Source organism: Carassius gibelio, chromosome B2 (genome assembly GCF_023724105.1).
Source record: "Carassius gibelio isolate Cgi1373 ecotype wild population from Czech Republic chromosome B2, carGib1.2-hapl.c, whole genome shotgun sequence".
Classification (NCBI taxonomy): domain Eukaryota; kingdom Metazoa; phylum Chordata; class Actinopteri; order Cypriniformes; family Cyprinidae; genus Carassius; species Carassius gibelio.
Genome location: NC_068397.1, coordinates 17,567,439 through 17,585,562, shown reverse-complemented (window position 1 = coordinate 17,585,562; position 18,124 = coordinate 17,567,439). Strand labels below are relative to the sequence as shown.

The 18,124-nt window shown below is 37.0% G+C and overlaps 2 protein-coding genes across 3 annotated transcripts; both read left to right on the top strand.

Moving 5' to 3' along the window:
- Nucleotides 1–215: 215 nt before the first annotated feature.
- lyn (LYN proto-oncogene, Src family tyrosine kinase) lies at nt 216–10,581 on the top strand. 2 transcript variants are annotated; one of them, XM_052549180.1, is made up of 13 exons: nt 216–385; nt 3,512–3,588; nt 3,772–3,823; nt 3,907–4,003; nt 4,091–4,189; nt 4,294–4,397; nt 4,480–4,629; nt 4,747–4,899; nt 6,113–6,295; nt 6,674–6,750; nt 7,725–7,878; nt 8,032–8,163; nt 9,578–10,581. In XM_052549180.1, exons 2-13 carry the CDS (start codon nt 3,517–3,519, stop codon nt 9,778–9,780), a joined length of 1,476 nt encoding a protein of 491 aa, XP_052405140.1. In that variant the 5' UTR covers nt 216–385; nt 3,512–3,516; the 3' UTR covers nt 9,781–10,581. The 2 variants fall into 2 exon arrangements, with proteins under 2 accessions (XP_052405140.1, XP_052405139.1); XM_052549179.1 differs by having other exon boundaries at nt 3,512–3,645.
- Nucleotides 10,582–10,912: 331 nt separating this feature from the next.
- Nucleotides 10,913–16,219, top strand: LOC127951587 (uroporphyrinogen decarboxylase). Its single transcript, XM_052549569.1, has 10 exons — nt 10,913–11,076; nt 12,211–12,323; nt 12,413–12,492; nt 12,575–12,637; nt 12,725–12,922; nt 13,127–13,288; nt 13,408–13,545; nt 14,160–14,260; nt 15,015–15,081; nt 15,471–16,219. Exons 1-10 carry the CDS (start codon nt 11,054–11,056, stop codon nt 15,633–15,635), a joined length of 1,110 nt encoding a protein of 369 aa, XP_052405529.1. The 5' UTR covers nt 10,913–11,053; the 3' UTR covers nt 15,636–16,219.
- Nucleotides 16,220–18,124: the final 1,905 nt, after the last annotated feature.

The window sequence follows — 18,124 nt, the reverse complement described above, 5'->3', positions numbered from 1 at the left end:
TTTATATACCCGTATTTCTAACTAGTCAGCAGGTTTTACAAATATCTATTAAATTTGTCACAACCGTGAATGTAATGAAAGTATGTTCCTGTGAGATCAAACCGATATACTTTTTCTCCAAATACAAGCACATAGTTAACACTTGACTAGCGTAATGGTACTGTGGTTTTATGCAAACAAATAAAACAGAACTGTAATCAACTTGGTAAATATTGTAGCAGGAAGTTGAAAGAGCAGTTAAAGCAGCAGGCGTCCAGTCTCAGGTTCCTCATTCTCTGTTTGTGTGTGGAGCGTAAATGAGAGTAGCGCGCGCACTCGACGCTTATATCGCTCAGAAACTTGTCCTTTTAAATGAGAGTTGACTACTTTTTCTGACATTTGACAGGTAGGTAGACGAATTAAACTTCTTATCCGTTTTTAATTATTTCTTAAAGTCTGTTATAATGGTGTTTAAAGTACATATCAATAAAGTAACGTTTACCTGCATCTGTATCAATATCAACAAAGCTTACCTCCGTATATGCCTTTATTTCTAATATAGACATGCTTAAATGATGATTCAACGCTATGTAAAATAAGTTGTGACGGAAACTCGACAGCTGCTAAAATAGAAAAAACTGGTTAGCCTTGAATCATTTTCCTACCAAGTTATACTGTAAAATCTGAATAATTATTGACTCACGAATTTTTTTATGATCACTTTTAACTTCTCAGAGTGAGTTTTAAAAATGATTCACGAACAACATTACAAATCACAACATTTCCCTCTGGAAAAAGAAATCACTAATGAGATTAATATCGCAATCGTCTTTAATCAACTGCAAAAAGTCTCCGATTCGTCTCTTAAAGAATAAGACTTTAGCAAAAGTCTCCTAGAGTTTCAGACAGGATCTCTAGAATGTCTTGAACTGTGCTCAAAATTTAATTTTAAGTTTTTATAAGGCTATGTGTCTCAGAGATTTTAACTCACAACAGAGTTATCTCTCATTTGAATATTTATTATTTAACCTAAGGAATTTTAGGAAAAACATCTTAAACGGCAATAAAGTTGATAACATATTTCTCAACAAGGTTTAATATTTCTGTCATCATTAGACTTGACCGTTAAAATGACATTAGGACAACGTTATTTTCTTTCAAATATAGCATTTTCCATTTTACAGTTTGTGTATTCCATGCAAATAACATGTAAAATATATAAACTTCACGTAAAGGTCAGCAGTCTTCAAACGTCATGCTTTCCATTTTATTTTTTAGAAAAAGATGCTGAGTTTTTACACCATGACACTTGACCGGAGTTGTTAAAGAGACGCCCTTTTCAATATTTTGTTCTCAGAAATTAAGACTCTTCACTTTCTGTTCTCCTTCCAACCTCATATTTCAGTATCTGCGGGCAACAAAAACCAGAGCTAAAACGCCTAGATTAGGTTTCATCATTCAACAAGATGATCTTAAGGCACATAGCATTCTCATACAGACAGACTACAAACTGAAACTCCGAAGTAGCTGAGAGGTCTTTTGTGTGTCTCTGTCTTTCCTGTCTTACTGAACGCCCTAGAGACGCTGGACAGAGGAGGAAGTGTGCAGCCCCAGTGGCCTGCTTGCTCTCGCAGTAATCTAGCATTATAACCTTGTTACTAGTTTCCTGCTCACATCTAAAAATACTGCCACCTTAGTAGAGTCCAGCATGGCCACATACACGATTTCAACCTAGTGTTGTTCAGCCATTGAAACAACTGTAAGAACATTTCACCTTCAGCACAATGGAGGGCACTTGTATTTATTGTTTTACCTCTCTTTCTTCCTTATTACTTCTGACATCACAAGGATTGTATGCTAAATATAACATGCGGAGTTTGTTGAGCTATGTTATCCAGGCACTCGGACTTATTCATGGCAAATTGTTTAGGTTTTTATTTTAAATTGTATTAATTTTTTGGCTACTTTGGGAACTGCCTACTTTGGTCGAATGGCAACAGTGTTAAACTTTTCCTGAAATACCAGAGGATGTGGAAAGAATTGCCAAACAATCTTGTCAGAACTCCCAGAGGGAGGGCAGTGATGGGTCAGAAAATGGGATGTGTGTGTGTGTGTATGTGTTTGTGTATGTATATATATATATATATATATATATATATATATATATATATATATATATATATATATATAATATTATTATTATTATTATTATTATTATTATTGTTATTATTGAATAGCGTTTAAAAAAAATTGGGTTTATTTTAGACCTTCACTTTGCCATCTGTCTATCTATCTATTTTTTTTTATCTGTTTTTAATTGTTGTTCAAATTCTAACCTTGTAGAAAAGGAAATGAAGCAATTCCGTGTTTGCTGCTCATTGATATAAAGTCCCTTGCCTAAGAGATTTACGGTACATGCATTTCCTCCTCATAGTCCTATTAATGTTGCTTTGTTAAAGCTGACATCCAGCATTTATGACCCCTACAATGAACCTGATTTTAAGAGAAAATTATTACTTCTTCCCAATACTCAGCTTTATGAATAAGCAAATAAGGACATATTTTCAGTAGGGGAATTCCTTGGTTTCTTCCCTATGAAACTCTAACCTTAAATAGCTCTGCACCATATTGGCAGATGGTTTATATTTAACAGCGCATTGCTTTGATGGGTTCACCTGACCTTCCAGTGAGTTTTCCTAGCTGCAAGTGCTTCGCATAACACGTTGAGAGGGTTGGTTATTATTTTGAGGGCATATTGGTATTCATATGATGCTTCTTACAATGTTCCTGGCAATCTTAAACTGAGTGACTCCATGCTTCTCCTCAGTTGACCTGCTTGATAAGCACACGTCAACAAGAGTTCTTTATGACTTGGTTGGTCATTAGGTTCTACAGGAATTGCAATATGTTTTTTGTTGACTTTCATTTTAGTCCAAAGACTAAATCTATAGCTTTTAATGGTTTTTAACCGATCAGTTTAATGCTTGACATGAAACTGTGTTCATCATGAAATATGGCTTTTTAACAAATAAGAAAATATATATAGTTTCCACTCCCCAAATGTATTCAGCCCCTTTAATGTCATAAATAACAATAATACTTAATTATTATTATTATTATTTATTCATCATGTTATATATTTAATCATGTATACTAAAGAAATGTCAAATATATTTAACAAATGTTAATTATATTATGTTGTCATTTCATTGTAGTATGATTTGTATACATTTATAAATATGAATGAATAAATAAAAAATCTGCCGTGTAAAAGCAATATAATTGATATCTGTGTTCAGGGGAAGAGTATGGGTCAGGAATCTTCTCTGTATCAGTTTTTCCTTTAATCAATTTTAGTTATCTGTAAGCAGTGACATGCAAAGTTGTGTACGTCTTATGTATTATTATGTAATGCACTGTGGAGTTATTTTGACATAATAGTTAAATATTTCATGTTTGTGGTTTGTTTCGGTTTAATTCCAGTTTCTGCTCACATTTCAGTAAATGACAATGGGAAACCTTCTTCTTGCAGGAAACATGGGTTGTAAAAAATCCAAGTTGGACGGTGACCAAACTGGAGGTGTGCTTGAAGGGAACAAACACCAGCCAGTACGTACTGACCAAACTGTATATGTGAGAGATCCAACCTCCTATAAGCCTCATATAGTAAGTCGTGAGTAGTGATGGGGTGATGTGATGTGTTGACTTTCAAGGACTCTAAAGAGAAGGGTTCTGAATACTTCTAAAAGGTTTTCATGATTACATGATCATATGAAATGGTTTATTTCACAGAATAATCAGCCCTCCGGGCTCCTGCCTGGTCAGTTGTTCCAAAAAATGGAAGGTAGGTCTAATGAGCGTTATCCCACATTCTTAAGCTTTTGTAGCTTTCTTTTGTAAAATGTTTATTTATTTATTTTTATACAGAAAAGGAAAAAATAGTCATTGCTTTGTATCCATATGACGCCATTCATGCTGATGATCTGGGCTTTAAAAAAGGAGAGAAGTTAACGATTCTTGAAGAGTAAGTAAATGTGACCAGCTAATATTTTCCTTTGCCTGTTATCATGTTGATGTTGCTGTATGTGAAGTGTGATGTTTTTTTTTCCAGGCATGGAGAGTGGTGGAAGGCAAAGTCTTTGTCCACAAGAAAGGAAGGATTCATTCCTTCAAACTATGTTGCAGAAGCAGACACTATAGAGACAGAAGAGTGAGTGCTGCTCAGCGTGATGAATTACTGCACAAGTGTAACTATATATGTTTTTTATTGAGTTTTGTCATCTTACATTTTGATACATCGTGAACACAATTTAGATGGTTCTTCAAAGATATCACACGAAAGGATGCAGAGAGACAGCTGCTGGCGCCTGCTAACAAACCTGGGTCATACCTCATCCGGGAAAGTGAAACCTCAAAAGGTGCACATTGTTTACTGCCTACCAATGCCCTTTGTGGTAATATAACTTCATGGTGTAACATATTCTGCTGTGTTGTGTACAGGAAGTTATTCTCTGTCAGTCAGAGACGTGGACGCTCAGGGGCTGGATGTTGTTAAACATTACAAAATCAGATCTCTGGATAACGGGGGCTACTACATCTCCCCAAAAATCACATTCAATGACATCAACAGCATGATAAAACATTACCACAGTAAGTTCCGAGGATGCTGAGAAATAAATGATAATACACTTTAATGCTGCATATTTTTATTATATGAATGTATGCGTGTTTGCTGAAATAAGAAGGATGTGCAACATTTTGTCACAGAACAACAAGACGGATTGTGTCGGAAACTAGAGAAACCATGCGAGAAGCCGAAAGCACAGAAGCCTTGGGACAAAGATGCATGGGAAATCTCTAAAGAATCCATCAAGATGGTGAAGAAGCTCGGGGCAGGGCAGTTCGGAGAGGTGTGGATGGGTGAGTTAAGGAAATGAAACCCTTCAGCCTGACAATGATTTACAAATGATCTGGAATTCGCCCCGAAGTCACAAACATACATTTAGCCACCGAGTGTTTCCTTCATCAGAAGTCCATTACATGTTCAGCTTTGCTAAACCACAGAAAAGTGTCGCTCTCTTCTTTATGGTCTTGTTATTCAAATTCTCTCCGTCTCGCAGACCCCCCAAGCGCTCGATCAAAAAAACAACAACAGCGTTTTATGTGCTCTTCAGTGGGCTTAGAAGTGACATCCTTCGGTGTTTGTATCGATGAATTGACCTTCTTTGAACATGTGTAGGCTTATAGTTACTATCGAATTCTTTGAGCCATGAAAGCATTGACAGCTCGCATTCAAATCTGGGATCTTCCTGCTGTGGCTTCTGGCTGGCATGAATGGCTCCCTTATAGCTCAGGCTGATAGCACACAGAGCCTCGGCACAGACACGACTCTTATCAGGCCGTCCTGAGGAGGAAACTGCTATGCAACTGACGCAGGATTTGCATTTGGATTTCTTTTATTATTCATGTGCCTCTTTCCCCTTCAGCCGCCATGATGAATTGCAGGAAGCTGTCTTAGCAAATATACAAATGGCTCCCGACCGCCCGAGGCCAAGATGTTTCCTTTGGCGCCCCGTGACCTTGTTGGCACAGCGTTGCCAGACCTTAAACACACTTTAAGTCCGTATGATGACAGACACACTCAACGGGAAAGACTTCCTTCTGTTTGCCGTGCCCCACTTTGTTAACGTCTCAACAGAGTTTGACACAAACGATAAGATTTCAGTGTCCAGATCATTAATAAGAAAGTTTGTAAGTCTGTCATTTTGAGTGAACGGAAATGGCATTTAAGTGGAACATGATTTGAGCACACGCCGAAACACAGTGGTTAGTAACAGTCCCTCACATAGTGACACTGTCATCGCTTCTGAGAAATGCAGTTTTTGGACAGCAGTGAGTTGCGTGAAATTCTTGGTGAGAAAATGTAAGGATTGGGAGTAGTCTTTTAGAGCCGACTGACCGTCCCTTGATCTATACTGATGAACTCTCGGTTGCATGGCTGCATTTCTCGTTAGATTTCGTGTTAGACCTCGCTGTTTTGTGGCTGGACTGCGACTGTGGTGTTGGAACAGGAAGATTATTGAAAACCACAGAGAAGTGTACATGTTTAATGATGGTTTCTCTTTGTTCGCAGCGTACTATAACAACAGCACAAAAGTGGCGGTGAAAACGCTGAAGCCGGGCACAATGTCAGTGGAGGCTTTCCTAGAGGAGGCCAACCTGATGAAAACCTTACAGCACGACCGACTCGTGCGCCTCTATGCTGTCGTCACCAAAACTGAGCCCATCTACATCATCACTGAATTCATGGCAAACGGTACAAGAATTAGTGCTCACACTTTTTAAGGTCCATTAACAAACCAATAACTATGAAGTTTGCCTTAATAAACTCCTTATTTGCAGCTTAGTAATAGTTCTTAAAGTAGTTGATAAGTTTAGGTATGACATAGGATTTGGGAAGTAGAATTTGGTGATGTGAAATATATGCTTTATACGCACTAAAAGGTCAATATGTTAATCATATGCATGCTAGTAAGCAACTAGTTAATAGTGAGAATTGGTCCCTATAATAAAGTGTTAATGAAATACTCTTTCAATGATTAAATACTATGAGTTACAGTTCAAGGAAAGTGTAGTTGCAAGGAAATTGCATTCTCGGGGACTTTTATATAACGTTTTGTTTCTTCTTCTACAGGAAGCTTATTGGATTTCTTGAAAAGTCCAGCTGGCTGCAAAGTACAGTTACCGAAGCTAATAGATTTTTCTGCGCAGGTAAAAATCTCTTAAACCTCCATTTTCGTGTTTCTGAGGTAACAGGTTACAGGTTTTCTCGGCAGGAGGCTGACATCACATTTTCCATTAGTTGATGAAAAAGAGGAACAGAATCTTCTGTCAGTGCGTATTTAAAAACAAAGCAAAATCAGTCAGTCAGTCAGTCGTTTTTCTCAGAAATTAAAACTCTTATTAGATTAGATCTTATTAGACGAGTCTAAGTTGTTAGAATTTCTATATCATGTGACAACCATAATAATGCTGAGGTAACAAAGGAAAACAAACAAAAAATGGCTGGCTAAAGCATTACAGGCATCATATAATATTTAGAGTCATAACTAACTGCTTCAAAACATAAAAACTAAATCTGTGGAAGAAAATCTATTTTCAGAGCGAGTCTTTAGGACTTTAAGATCCCCTAGAATCAGATTTCTGGTGAAACGGTGAAACAGCACCAAATAGCAAAATTGCACATCCTGTTTTAGAGCGTGAAAGAGGATGCTGATGGGGAAGTGAGACACCATCATTTTCCCTTTGTTAAAGCAACTTTTACTCCGTTAAAATTAAGTGAGAAATGCGACTACACCCACTTCTTTTTCTGTTTTAATAAATTTGAAAATGTAATGTATTCCTACAATGGCAAAGCTGAATTTTCAGCAGCCATTACTCCAGTCTTCAGTCTCACATGATCAGATCTAATATGCTAATTTGTTGCCTTATTTCTTAGTATTATCAGTCTTTGCTATTATATACAGTTGTGCTGCTTAATATTTTTCCGAAAAAAAATTTCAGGATTCTTTGATGAATAGAAAGTTCAAAAGAGAGCGTTAACTTGAAATGTATATATTTTGTAACATTATAAACATCTTTACTGTCATATACGTTCAGTTTAATGTGTCAGCGTGTTTAAAAAAGTCTTATTGACCCAAATGTAGTGTATGTCAGTGATGCTGAGTTTGTGTGTGTTTCTGCAGATAGCTGAAGGTATGGCCTACATTGAGAAGAAGAATTATATCCACAGAGACCTGAGGGCAGCTAATGTGCTGGTTTCAGATAGCCTGTTGTGCAAAATAGCTGATTTTGGCCTTGCCAGAGTCATTGAGGATGACCAGTACACAGCCAGAGAAGGTGAGTGTGGGACTCCTTTCAGTGCTTAGGCAGCATATTGGATTGACACCTCTCCAGCCTTCTAAGCCTTCTATGCAGACTGATATTGTGACAGTTTTCCTGCATCAGCAGACCTGACTGATCTGTGTGAATTCTGTGTGTTCTGTGTCTCAGGAGCAAAATTTCCTATCAAATGGACGGCACCCGAGGCCATCAACTACGGTTCTTTCACCATCAAATCCGATATGTGGTCCTTTGGGGTTCTCCTGTATGAGATTATAACGTACGGGAAAAATCCCTATCCAGGTAATATAGTTGAGATAATGGCACCTTGATTGCATCTGAGTTTAAATAAAGCATTCCAGTTTTATTGAGAGGTATCAGCATTACTCCAAGAGAAAGCTGCAATGGAGTGGAGATAACGAAACAGATTCTTTTGTCAGGACTTTGTCGACATCTACTGGTCAAATTGTGTTAGATAAATTTAGGTGTTTTAGTTTCCATCAGTTGAATGCATCTGAAATGTGATTTGTCATTTTATGTAAATGTTACCAAATATTATTGCAAAAAAAAAAAAAAAAAAAGACTTCTATCCCGAGAAATATATTCATCTCTATATTAAGCTTAATTAAGGCAAGACACTATTTTGCACTTTTTTTTTTTTTTTTTTTGCTCTCATAACTTGTTTTCTTTTAGACTAGTGTAAAGAAAACATCCAAAATGCACATGTAATTGGTTATTTTATTGAAGTGTGCAAGAAATCATTACTTCAGTCACACTTACGTATACTGCTATTCAAAAGTTTGAGATTAGTAAGATTGCTTTTGTTTTTAAAGAAGTTTCTTCTTCAAGGCTGTATCAAAAATACAGAAAAAGGAACTCTAATTTTGTAAAATATTATTGCAATTTAAAATATATATTTTTAGTTAATATAATTTAAAATTTAATTTATTCCTGGAAAGCAAAGTTTATTTTTCATCATCATTACGCCAGTCTTCAGTGTCAAATGATCCTTCAAAAATTATTTTAATATCTGATTCATAATCAATTTTGAAAACAGCTGTGCTGTTTAATTTTTTTTCAGGATCCTTTGATAAATGAAAAGCTAAAAAGAACAGTGTTTATTCAAAATATAATTTTGAGTTACAATATACACTACTATTCAAAGGTCTGGGGCCATTTCTTTTCTTTTTTAAGAATTTTATACTTTTATTCAGCATGGATGTTAAATGAATAAAAAGTGAGAATGATAATAAAGGGTTGCATTATTAGAAAAGATTTCTATTTTTAAGAAAAGTTGTTCTTTTTAACATTTTATTCATCAAAGAATCAAAGAAAAAAGTTATCACTGGTTGCTAAAAAAATAAAATAATAATCAGCTCAACAGCATATTTAAACAAACATGTCGTCTTGTCTGTTGAATAATCAACTAGGAAAGTATGGTGATATCTACACTAGTCAACATTTGAAGTGATTTCATCAAAGCTGTCTTAAAACCTAAAACCATAATGCCGTCTTGTCTTAGGACAACTTTGATTAACTTTTTTGATCCACTTCAAATGTTGACTACTCTATTAGTTCAAATGAGTTACGCACCTTTGGCGTCTTGTCTTAAAAATGGACAAAAATACCTTTTTGAAAAGACATTTATTACTCAGTTTTTCTCGTTCTCTCTATCAGTCCACTTACCCTTTCACTTCCCTCTTTTGCTTACCCTCAGGCATGAGTAACGGTGAAGTCATGAGCTCTGTTCAGAGAGGTTACCGGATGCCCCGTCCTGAAAACTGTCCCACTGAACTCTACGATATCATGAACTCGTGCTGGAAGAGTAAACCAGATGACCGGCCCACGTTTGACTATATTCAGAGTGTGCTAGATGACTTCTACACAGCCACCGAGGGCCAATACCAGCAACAGCCATGAGGATGTACTGTTTCAAGATGACCAAGAGATCTGTGATTTATCTACGAATCAGTGTACTAATATGTAACTAATAATGGGATCAATCTGCTTACTTGTGTGTAAGCAAGGTTCAGATTTTCTATTTCTACTTCAAATTGAAGTTTTAACAACCTATTTGCTACTTTGCTCTTCTCATTCAGATTTCAATGGCTGCATTTCAATTTGTAAATCATTTTTATGTTTCAGCGTACCCTACCAAAAGTTTCATAGTCATTTTTACACATCAAAACATGTTTTTGTTTTTTAAATGAGGGGCTTGCAAACTGGAGTCTGTGGGGGGTGGGCTATTTTGAAAGGATATTTTTGGAAGTATATTTATTGTCAAAAGAGCTATACCAATACATTTGAATTGAAATAAGATGTTTAGTTACATTCACAAGTGCAAACGCTGAAAACGAACACTGCAAAACACTTGTCTTTAAACTATCACACATTTTCTTAAAAGGGTGTGAATAATTTATGAATTACATTATACAGCTGCCTTTATATTTTAGTAAGAGGGTCCCTCAAAAAGGAGCGTCATATTTTTTAAGCCTCTGGTTTAAATAAAAATAATCTTGATTTTTTTTTTGCATTACATAATTTAATAGCAATATTGATCATGTTACAATAATGAACAGAGCAATATTTTGTAATTAAACCTTTAAATTGCCTTGTATTTGATTAGCTTTAAGAGTGAAATGCTTTGTATATTTAAAATATTTTGTACATTTGTATATTATCTAGAAACCTAATAAAGTGAATCTTTTGTGATTGATAAAACTTCTCTGGGTCATAAAATACTGCACCACCAAAACTAAGGAAATGACATTGAAAGAAGTCTTCTTTAAAGGGATAGCTCTACAGAGATGAACAGAAAAAGAAGAAATTTGGAAGAACGTGGGTAACCAAACAGCTGCTGGTAGCCACTTGGGCATCTGTCATTGAGCCATCATTGTATGGAGAAAAAAATAGGGACCAGAAACTTTTGTGTTCAGCAGAAGAATTTAATCAATACAGGTTAGTAACAACGTTAGGGCGAGTAAATGATTCCATTGTTTTCATTTTTGGCTGAACTATCCCTTTAATACCCGTCCTCTGTAAGTCCCGCCCATTTATGCTCATGTGACCAATTCAAGATGTCCGCGCCCTTCAGATTGGAGGCGTGACGTCGCTAGAGACAGATCAAAACAGCTCGTCAAGTCTGCAAACTCTCATTCAACTCTTCCTTGACACTTCTTTGACTCTGCCAACGATGGATAAGGACAGTCTGATTCTGTGAGTTAATGATGAATGAATGCGTGTTATAATAATGTCATTATGTTTTGTTGTAGAACGAGATCAACTCCCTGACAAGAAAAATGAATTGTCTAATTCTGAATTATTTAATACGACAGGCATCTGTGTTAAAATACTTTAGTTTATAAAGCACCTATTGATTATACATACAAGCAGGCAACGTACGTAGTAGCTATTGTGAGGAAAAGTAACGTTACATATGCAGTTTAGTTACCGTAAACTGTTGGAAACTCCTATTCCTCAGCTGTCTAATCTAAGTGTCCGATAATAAAAAAAGAAGAAAATGATGAATTGCAATAATAATAATGTTAATGATAAATGTCTTCAATTATATCACAAAATATGTTCTAATATTATATATCCAAAGAGCATCTCAGTATTGATAATATAGTAATACAGTGTATCATTTTCAGATGTGACCCTGGAACACAAAACCAGTTTTGATGTTACCATTGATGTATGGTTTATTAGGAGGAAAATATTTGGACAATACAACTTGTTGAAAATCTGGAATCTGGAAGGTGCAAAAAAATCTGAATATTTAGCAAATTGCCTTTAAAGTTGATTCAGGGTCACAAATAATTACTAAAAGGTTTTATGAGCACTCATACTCGATTGTCTATTTATATAATTATATATTTACATTTCAATACAAATGACATACACTACTGTTCAAACGTTTTTATCATCACAGTTGAAAACTGCCAAATGCTTATTGTGGAAACATTTTTACAGATTATTTAAAGAATAGAGTTTTACTTAAAGTACTTAATTCTTTCAAAAAACAAAACAAACAAAGAAAAAAAAATCATACTGGCCACTGACAGCCTTTGAATGCTAGTGTTTATCTGCATGGCTTTGTAATGAAGACAACAGGGTGTGTTTTTTTGTGGCTCTCTCTCTGCACAAATGCTTATCAAGCTGTGAAGAAAGAGTCAACCGTTAGTCCCCTGATCTCAAAAGCCCTTATCTACTCTCTTCACTTGCTGCTTAACACATCTGTGAAACCTGATCATCTCGAGCAAAGGGAGGGCCTTCGGAGTACAAAAGATGCATGGAAATGAGTGTAAAGTAATGTCATTGAGAGATTTTGATGGCTGTTATCCATCCCAGCCCCAAAGACTTCCCAGAGCTGAAGAACGACACGTTTCTGAGAGCGGCTCGAGGAGAAGAGCTTGAGCACATTCCAGTGTGGTGTATGAGACAGGCTGGCCGCTATCTGCCAGGTATGTACCCATCCTATGTGATCTGTTCTTTTTTAATTCAGCATATGCAGTGTATTTACTATCTAGCATCTCTGTGGATCTGTTTACAGAGTTCAGGGAATCGAGGGCAGGGAAGGATTTCTTTGAGACATGCCGCTCTCCTGAAGCTTGCTGTGAGCTTACTCTACAGGTCAGCACCGCTGAACACCTTCATTCTTACCTGCTTCTTATAACACCGTGAGTTTTAACACGCTCTCAATTCTCTCTTTTAGCCACTCAGACGATTCCCATTTGATGCTGCCATCATCTTCTCTGACATCTTGGTGGTCCCTCAGGTGAACCAAGGGTCATAATTTGACTTCTAATTTACCGAATTACCCAAGAATATTATGTCTATTTCTATATCCAATATGTTTGAGCAGGCCATGGGAATGGAGGTTCAGATGTGTCCAGGAAAAGGCCCCACATTCCCAGAACCACTGAAGGAGCCTGAAGATCTGCAGAGACTAAAGACTAAAGTGGACGTGTCGTCTGAACTCGACTACGTGTTTAAAGCCATCACACTGACACGACACAGAATAGAGGGGAAAGTTCCTCTCATCGGCTTCACTGGAGCTCCGGTAAGAAAACCACGCTACAATCCTCACGTGTCTAAAGAGACTGCTTTAAAAATGCAATAAAAATGTATAAATTCTATTTTACAATATATTCAAAAATAAAATGGCTATTTTAAATTGTAATAGTATTTCATCTGTTTACTGTATTGTCAAATTAACGACATTAATGGTCTCATCTTCATCTTTTGTATCTCTTCTAAATGGCAGTGGACTCTGATGTCCTACATGATTGAAGGAGGAGGCTCCGTGACGCACTCCAAGGCTAAACGCTGGCTCTACAGGTATCCAGAGGCCAGCCACAAACTCCTGAGCCAGCTGACAGACGTCATCGTGGAGTATCTGCTCGGACAAGTGCAAGCTGGAGCTCAGGTGAAGAGAACGAGTGAATTGAGGTCGCAGGGGAGAATGCTTTAAAAATCTTGTTGCTGTTGTTTTTTTGGACCCAGAATGTATGTAATATTAAGTCAATTTTCACTCATTTCCTTTAGGCTCTGCAGGTTTTCGAGTCTCACACTGGTTGTTTGGGTCCAGTGGAGTTTAAAGAGTTCTCTCTGCCATACCTGAGAGACATTGCTCGCCGTGTTAAAGACCGGATCAAAGAATCTGGTTTGGACAACGTGCCTATGGTAAATAGTCAGTTTAATCTTTATCTACTAAGTCACACTTAACTTTATTAATATGTGGAAAACCGCAACATACGTGATTTATCCCAAGGTCAGAAACATCACCAGTGAAAAATAAATACACTTAAATGTATATGAAATACATTTATTTAATGCTAAGTACACTACAAATTACAAAGTTGTATAGTTATGTACTTAAAAAAATGTCCTGCAATTTACTTTTAGCATACTAAACTGGTATGATTAAAGTCTGCTAAATTGGACAGTCAAAGATATACTTGGTATATTCTATGGTGCGCTCTAAAGTGGAACCATTACAAGTATACTTCAGGTACACTTTACATATTATGCATTTAAAATCTGATATTATTCAAAGATCATACAATCTGCATCAATAGTGACATAATTAAGAAAAGTGCATTGTGCATAAGTAATATGCAAAGTAAAGTTTAATTCTAATTTTACCTTTAAATGTTTGTATCATGCACACTTGTGATAACATGATTTGCCACTAGTTGTCAGTATCAGATCAAGTTTTGTGAAAGTTTCCACTGAGACTCTCCTTCAGTGATCGCTCAGCTCCTCTAGATCTGTTGTCTTTTCTGTTTCATGTTCAGATTGTTTTTGCTAAAGATGGTCACTATGGGCTTGAGGACCTCTCGGAGTCTGGTTATGAAGTGGTGGGTCTCGACTGGACCATAGATCCGCGTTCAGCACGGTCAGTCACTGACATGTGATGCAGCATTAATGTGTGTTTTTCTGATATCAGTCTTATATTCATACAGCACCTTGCAAAGGTATTCACACTTCTAAACAAGTCTCGCTTTAAGATCCTTTACTGCAGTTTTGTTCCTTGATCGTATTATTTCAAAGAGTTGTATAGGTGTGATTTTTGGCCTCTTCTTTCAGGCAGATTTGCTCCAGATTGGTCAGGTTTGTTATACAGTACTTCATATTTCAAATAGTGTCACCGTTGGAGTGAGATCAGGGCTTTGGCTGGCTCATTATAAGACATTTTCTTTTTTATTCTTTCGCCCTGTTTTTAGGATCACTGTCGTAAATGATCAAGCGTCACTTTTTTTTAAACGGATTTTCTTTTACTGAATGTATTTGTACACAATACTAACAACACAGTGCTGTACAAAAAAATTAAATAGAAGAAATAATACAAAAAAAATAATAATATAATAGTCATCAACAAATGGAATTATTGAATTATTTATAGTTGCTATCCTAATTAGCAGTTAAATAGTGCCTGCTCTTCTTTTATACTTTAATCAATTAATTCAATTAATCTATTTCTAAATAAAAATGTATAATAATTAATTGATTCAAAATGTAGTTTTGTAAAGAGAACCAGTTATATTCAAAGTAACTTTTGGCTTTTTTTTTTTTTTAAGATCATGAGAAACTGTGATGATTGAATATTTCTCAGTGTAAGAACTTATATTGTGTGTGTTTGTGTTTTTCAGTGTCAGGACTGGAGGAAAAGTTAGTTTGCAAGGCAACATGGATCCCTGCGCTCTATACGCCACAAAGGTGAGGAAAGAAACCTCAAAACAACTCGTGACAGAATCATGGCTCCTCTGAAACCCAAGCAGTTCTCTGCATCACTACGCTGTAGAAGTGTTTGTGCTTCAAAAGCATTACTTTACTTCTGCTTAGTCCATTTCAAAATAAAGAGGCCATTTTGCTTTTACAAATTTAGGCCCGGCTGGAAATATGAGCCGTAAGAGCAGCTGTTTTCCACGCAGAGCTGTCTTTGGCTTTCATTGCTCGTTCATTACAAGCATGGCTTTCATAGCATTGTCTCAATTATTTTTTTCCACCATCATTTTAGAAGTTATGGGGGTTATGTTTAGCTCATAGATTTTGACCTGATGTATGATATCCAACTCAAACACTTCTCTTCATTAATGTGTGATCAGGAGCGAATATCAGAGATCGTGAAGAGGATGTTGGAGGGCTTTGGCACCAAGGGCTACATCGCTAATCTGGGTCACGGTCTGTACCCTGATATGGACCCAGAAAATGTGGGCGCGTTCGTAGAGGCCGTTCACACCCACTCTCGCCAGCTCCTCAACCGCAAATAAAACTCTAATCTGCTATCAGAAGACCTGAAGCACAGGAGAAACTACTTCTTTTTATTTCACACCGTATTGTTAAATATATAATATACTTTTTGATTTGAATAATTAACTTTCATTTAATAATTAATTAGTTAATAATTAATTTCTTTTTTTTCCTCCTAATGATTTTGTGGTGAAATGTGACCCAGATATTTCCTGACAGTCTTTTGAGAGATTCGCCTGCTCTCAACTCATCTCAATGATTATATAGTATTTAAGACTATTTTACCTACTTTTAATAATGGCTCCACTCTAATCCATCTAATCTTTAATATAATTTTCAGTCGAAACGCGTCTTTCTCGGTTGGATTGATGTGTTTTCATTAGAGCCGATGCACTGTACGATCACAGAAGAATGTGGATGGATGAAATCTGATTAAATCCGAAGCTCTGTATGGTTTGTTTTTAACGCAGTGCCATAGTAACATCTGGGCTGAGACTGTCTTGACTGGAATTGTGACTGACGCTAATGAACCTCCGAGAATGTGTGTACATATCAATGGCTGTTTTATATGACGCAAAATAAAGAGTGATCCTTTTAAGACAAACACCCCTCAGGGGGATTTCTCCGAGCTGAACGTTGCATACCTAAATCAGGTGCATCCGTTTTTTTTCTAGTCCCTTTGTTTTGTTTTTCTAGTCTTTCGGTGGGGGGGGGTTCACTCTCTTGATCTATGATTACTGTCTCTCTTACTGCGTTTCACATTTAGTATTAGAAATGTTAATCCCAGAGGACGTAATACCAAACGAGGAATAAGCATCCTGGGTAAGAAAATCCTTAAATCCAGTTGTTTTTTTGTTTTTGGGAGGGTGGGAGTGGGATTCCCCAGCAACACATCATGTGATGTTTTGAAGAACCTTGAACTTGAAAACAAGGATTTATTGGAATTGCTATACATTTTTCATTTGTATGAGTGCTGTCTGAAACCCGTTTGTGTACATGAAACGGCAGAGTTTTGATACCAGCTTGTGAATGTGTCATCCGTTAGCATAACAGAATGATTACTGATTCATTTTCGGTTAAAGTTGTTTACTGTCTGTTTTACAAGCTACCACGGACTGTAAATTGAAACAGCATGATGGATGTTTTTCCACACTTGCATACGGTCATTCAGTGTGAAATGTAGGCAGCTGCAGCCCTCTTTTACCCTCATCTACCGGTGCGCGGTGTTGCCAATGCTGGGAATGTCTGGCCTTGATTGTGTGTTAGGTGCTGTAAGCCCCGCTGAAAGAAGAAATGTCCTGTAATCAATTTGCTGATTAGTGTTGTTGGGTTTTGAAGCCCCTGTCGCTCGCCGCCAGTTTGTGTCCATGGAGCACAGCTGTGATTGGGGGGGGCTGGGCCCTTTTCCTAGTGAGGCACAAACGCATACACACACGTGCACACACTTATTCTGTGATACCTCAAGGGGCTCCTGGCATTATTTTTAATTGCAACAATGAATCCACTAAAAAAAAAAAGCTGAATTCCCCAAGGTCTCCTTTAGGAAGCCACAAGGGGGATGAAAGTGTGGGTTTGGGCTCAATCTCTCAGCAAATCAGCAGGCCTGAAAATCCAATATGTTCCTGAAGACAGCAGGCTGTACATCATTTGTCAGGTCCTGGCGCTATCACGGCTTTATCAGATAGGAGGGTTTTGGGGGGCTTGGCCTAAGATTGATTAGATTTTTTGGGAACTGATTTCAAGTCGTGGTCAGGATGGTGAAGTCCAACTTGAAAAATTGAAATGATTGATCTTTAAAAAGGTGTTTATTCTAGGCTGCTTTTCCTAAAATGCCATGTTCACAAAACCAAAGTTTGATCATGTGAGTGAATTATTGTTGGGCATTAAGGTCCATTATTTAAAGCAATGTATGAAGCACAACTTACTCAATACAAGCAGGTTTCTATCAGTGTTGCTAGGTTTTCACAACAAAACCCGCACAATTGCTACTCAAAACTAGCCGAATTGCGTTTCAAGGTGGTTCACCTGGTAAAAATATATTCCTGCTTTCCGGGGGTAATATATATGTTTTTGTCTGGGTTCCCCTGTTTAAATAATCATTTTAGGGGCTCAATATAATATTATCGGGGACACTTAAACCTCCGGACATGAAAAACAACCCACAGCTAGTGTTAATTTAGCCCGATTCCACGGGAAAACCACAGACTTGGCAACAATGGTTTCTATTGGTCATTGCTGCAAATGTGTGACTTGAATCCTTTGCAAAATCTGCATGGGGAAATATTTCACCCTCAAACGACGTTCCCAAATGTGTGTCACTCGGTGTACTGATCCTAATGCTTGAGTGAGTGAATAATGCAATGACTCACTCGAGAACATTTGTTACCACTAATGGCATATCATAATCTGCAGAAACAGATCCCCACCAAGACATTTTCTGACAGTCTGTAATGTGCAAACATGCTGTGTTTTGACTGACAGCTACACGCTAAATCCACAGTCACCGCTG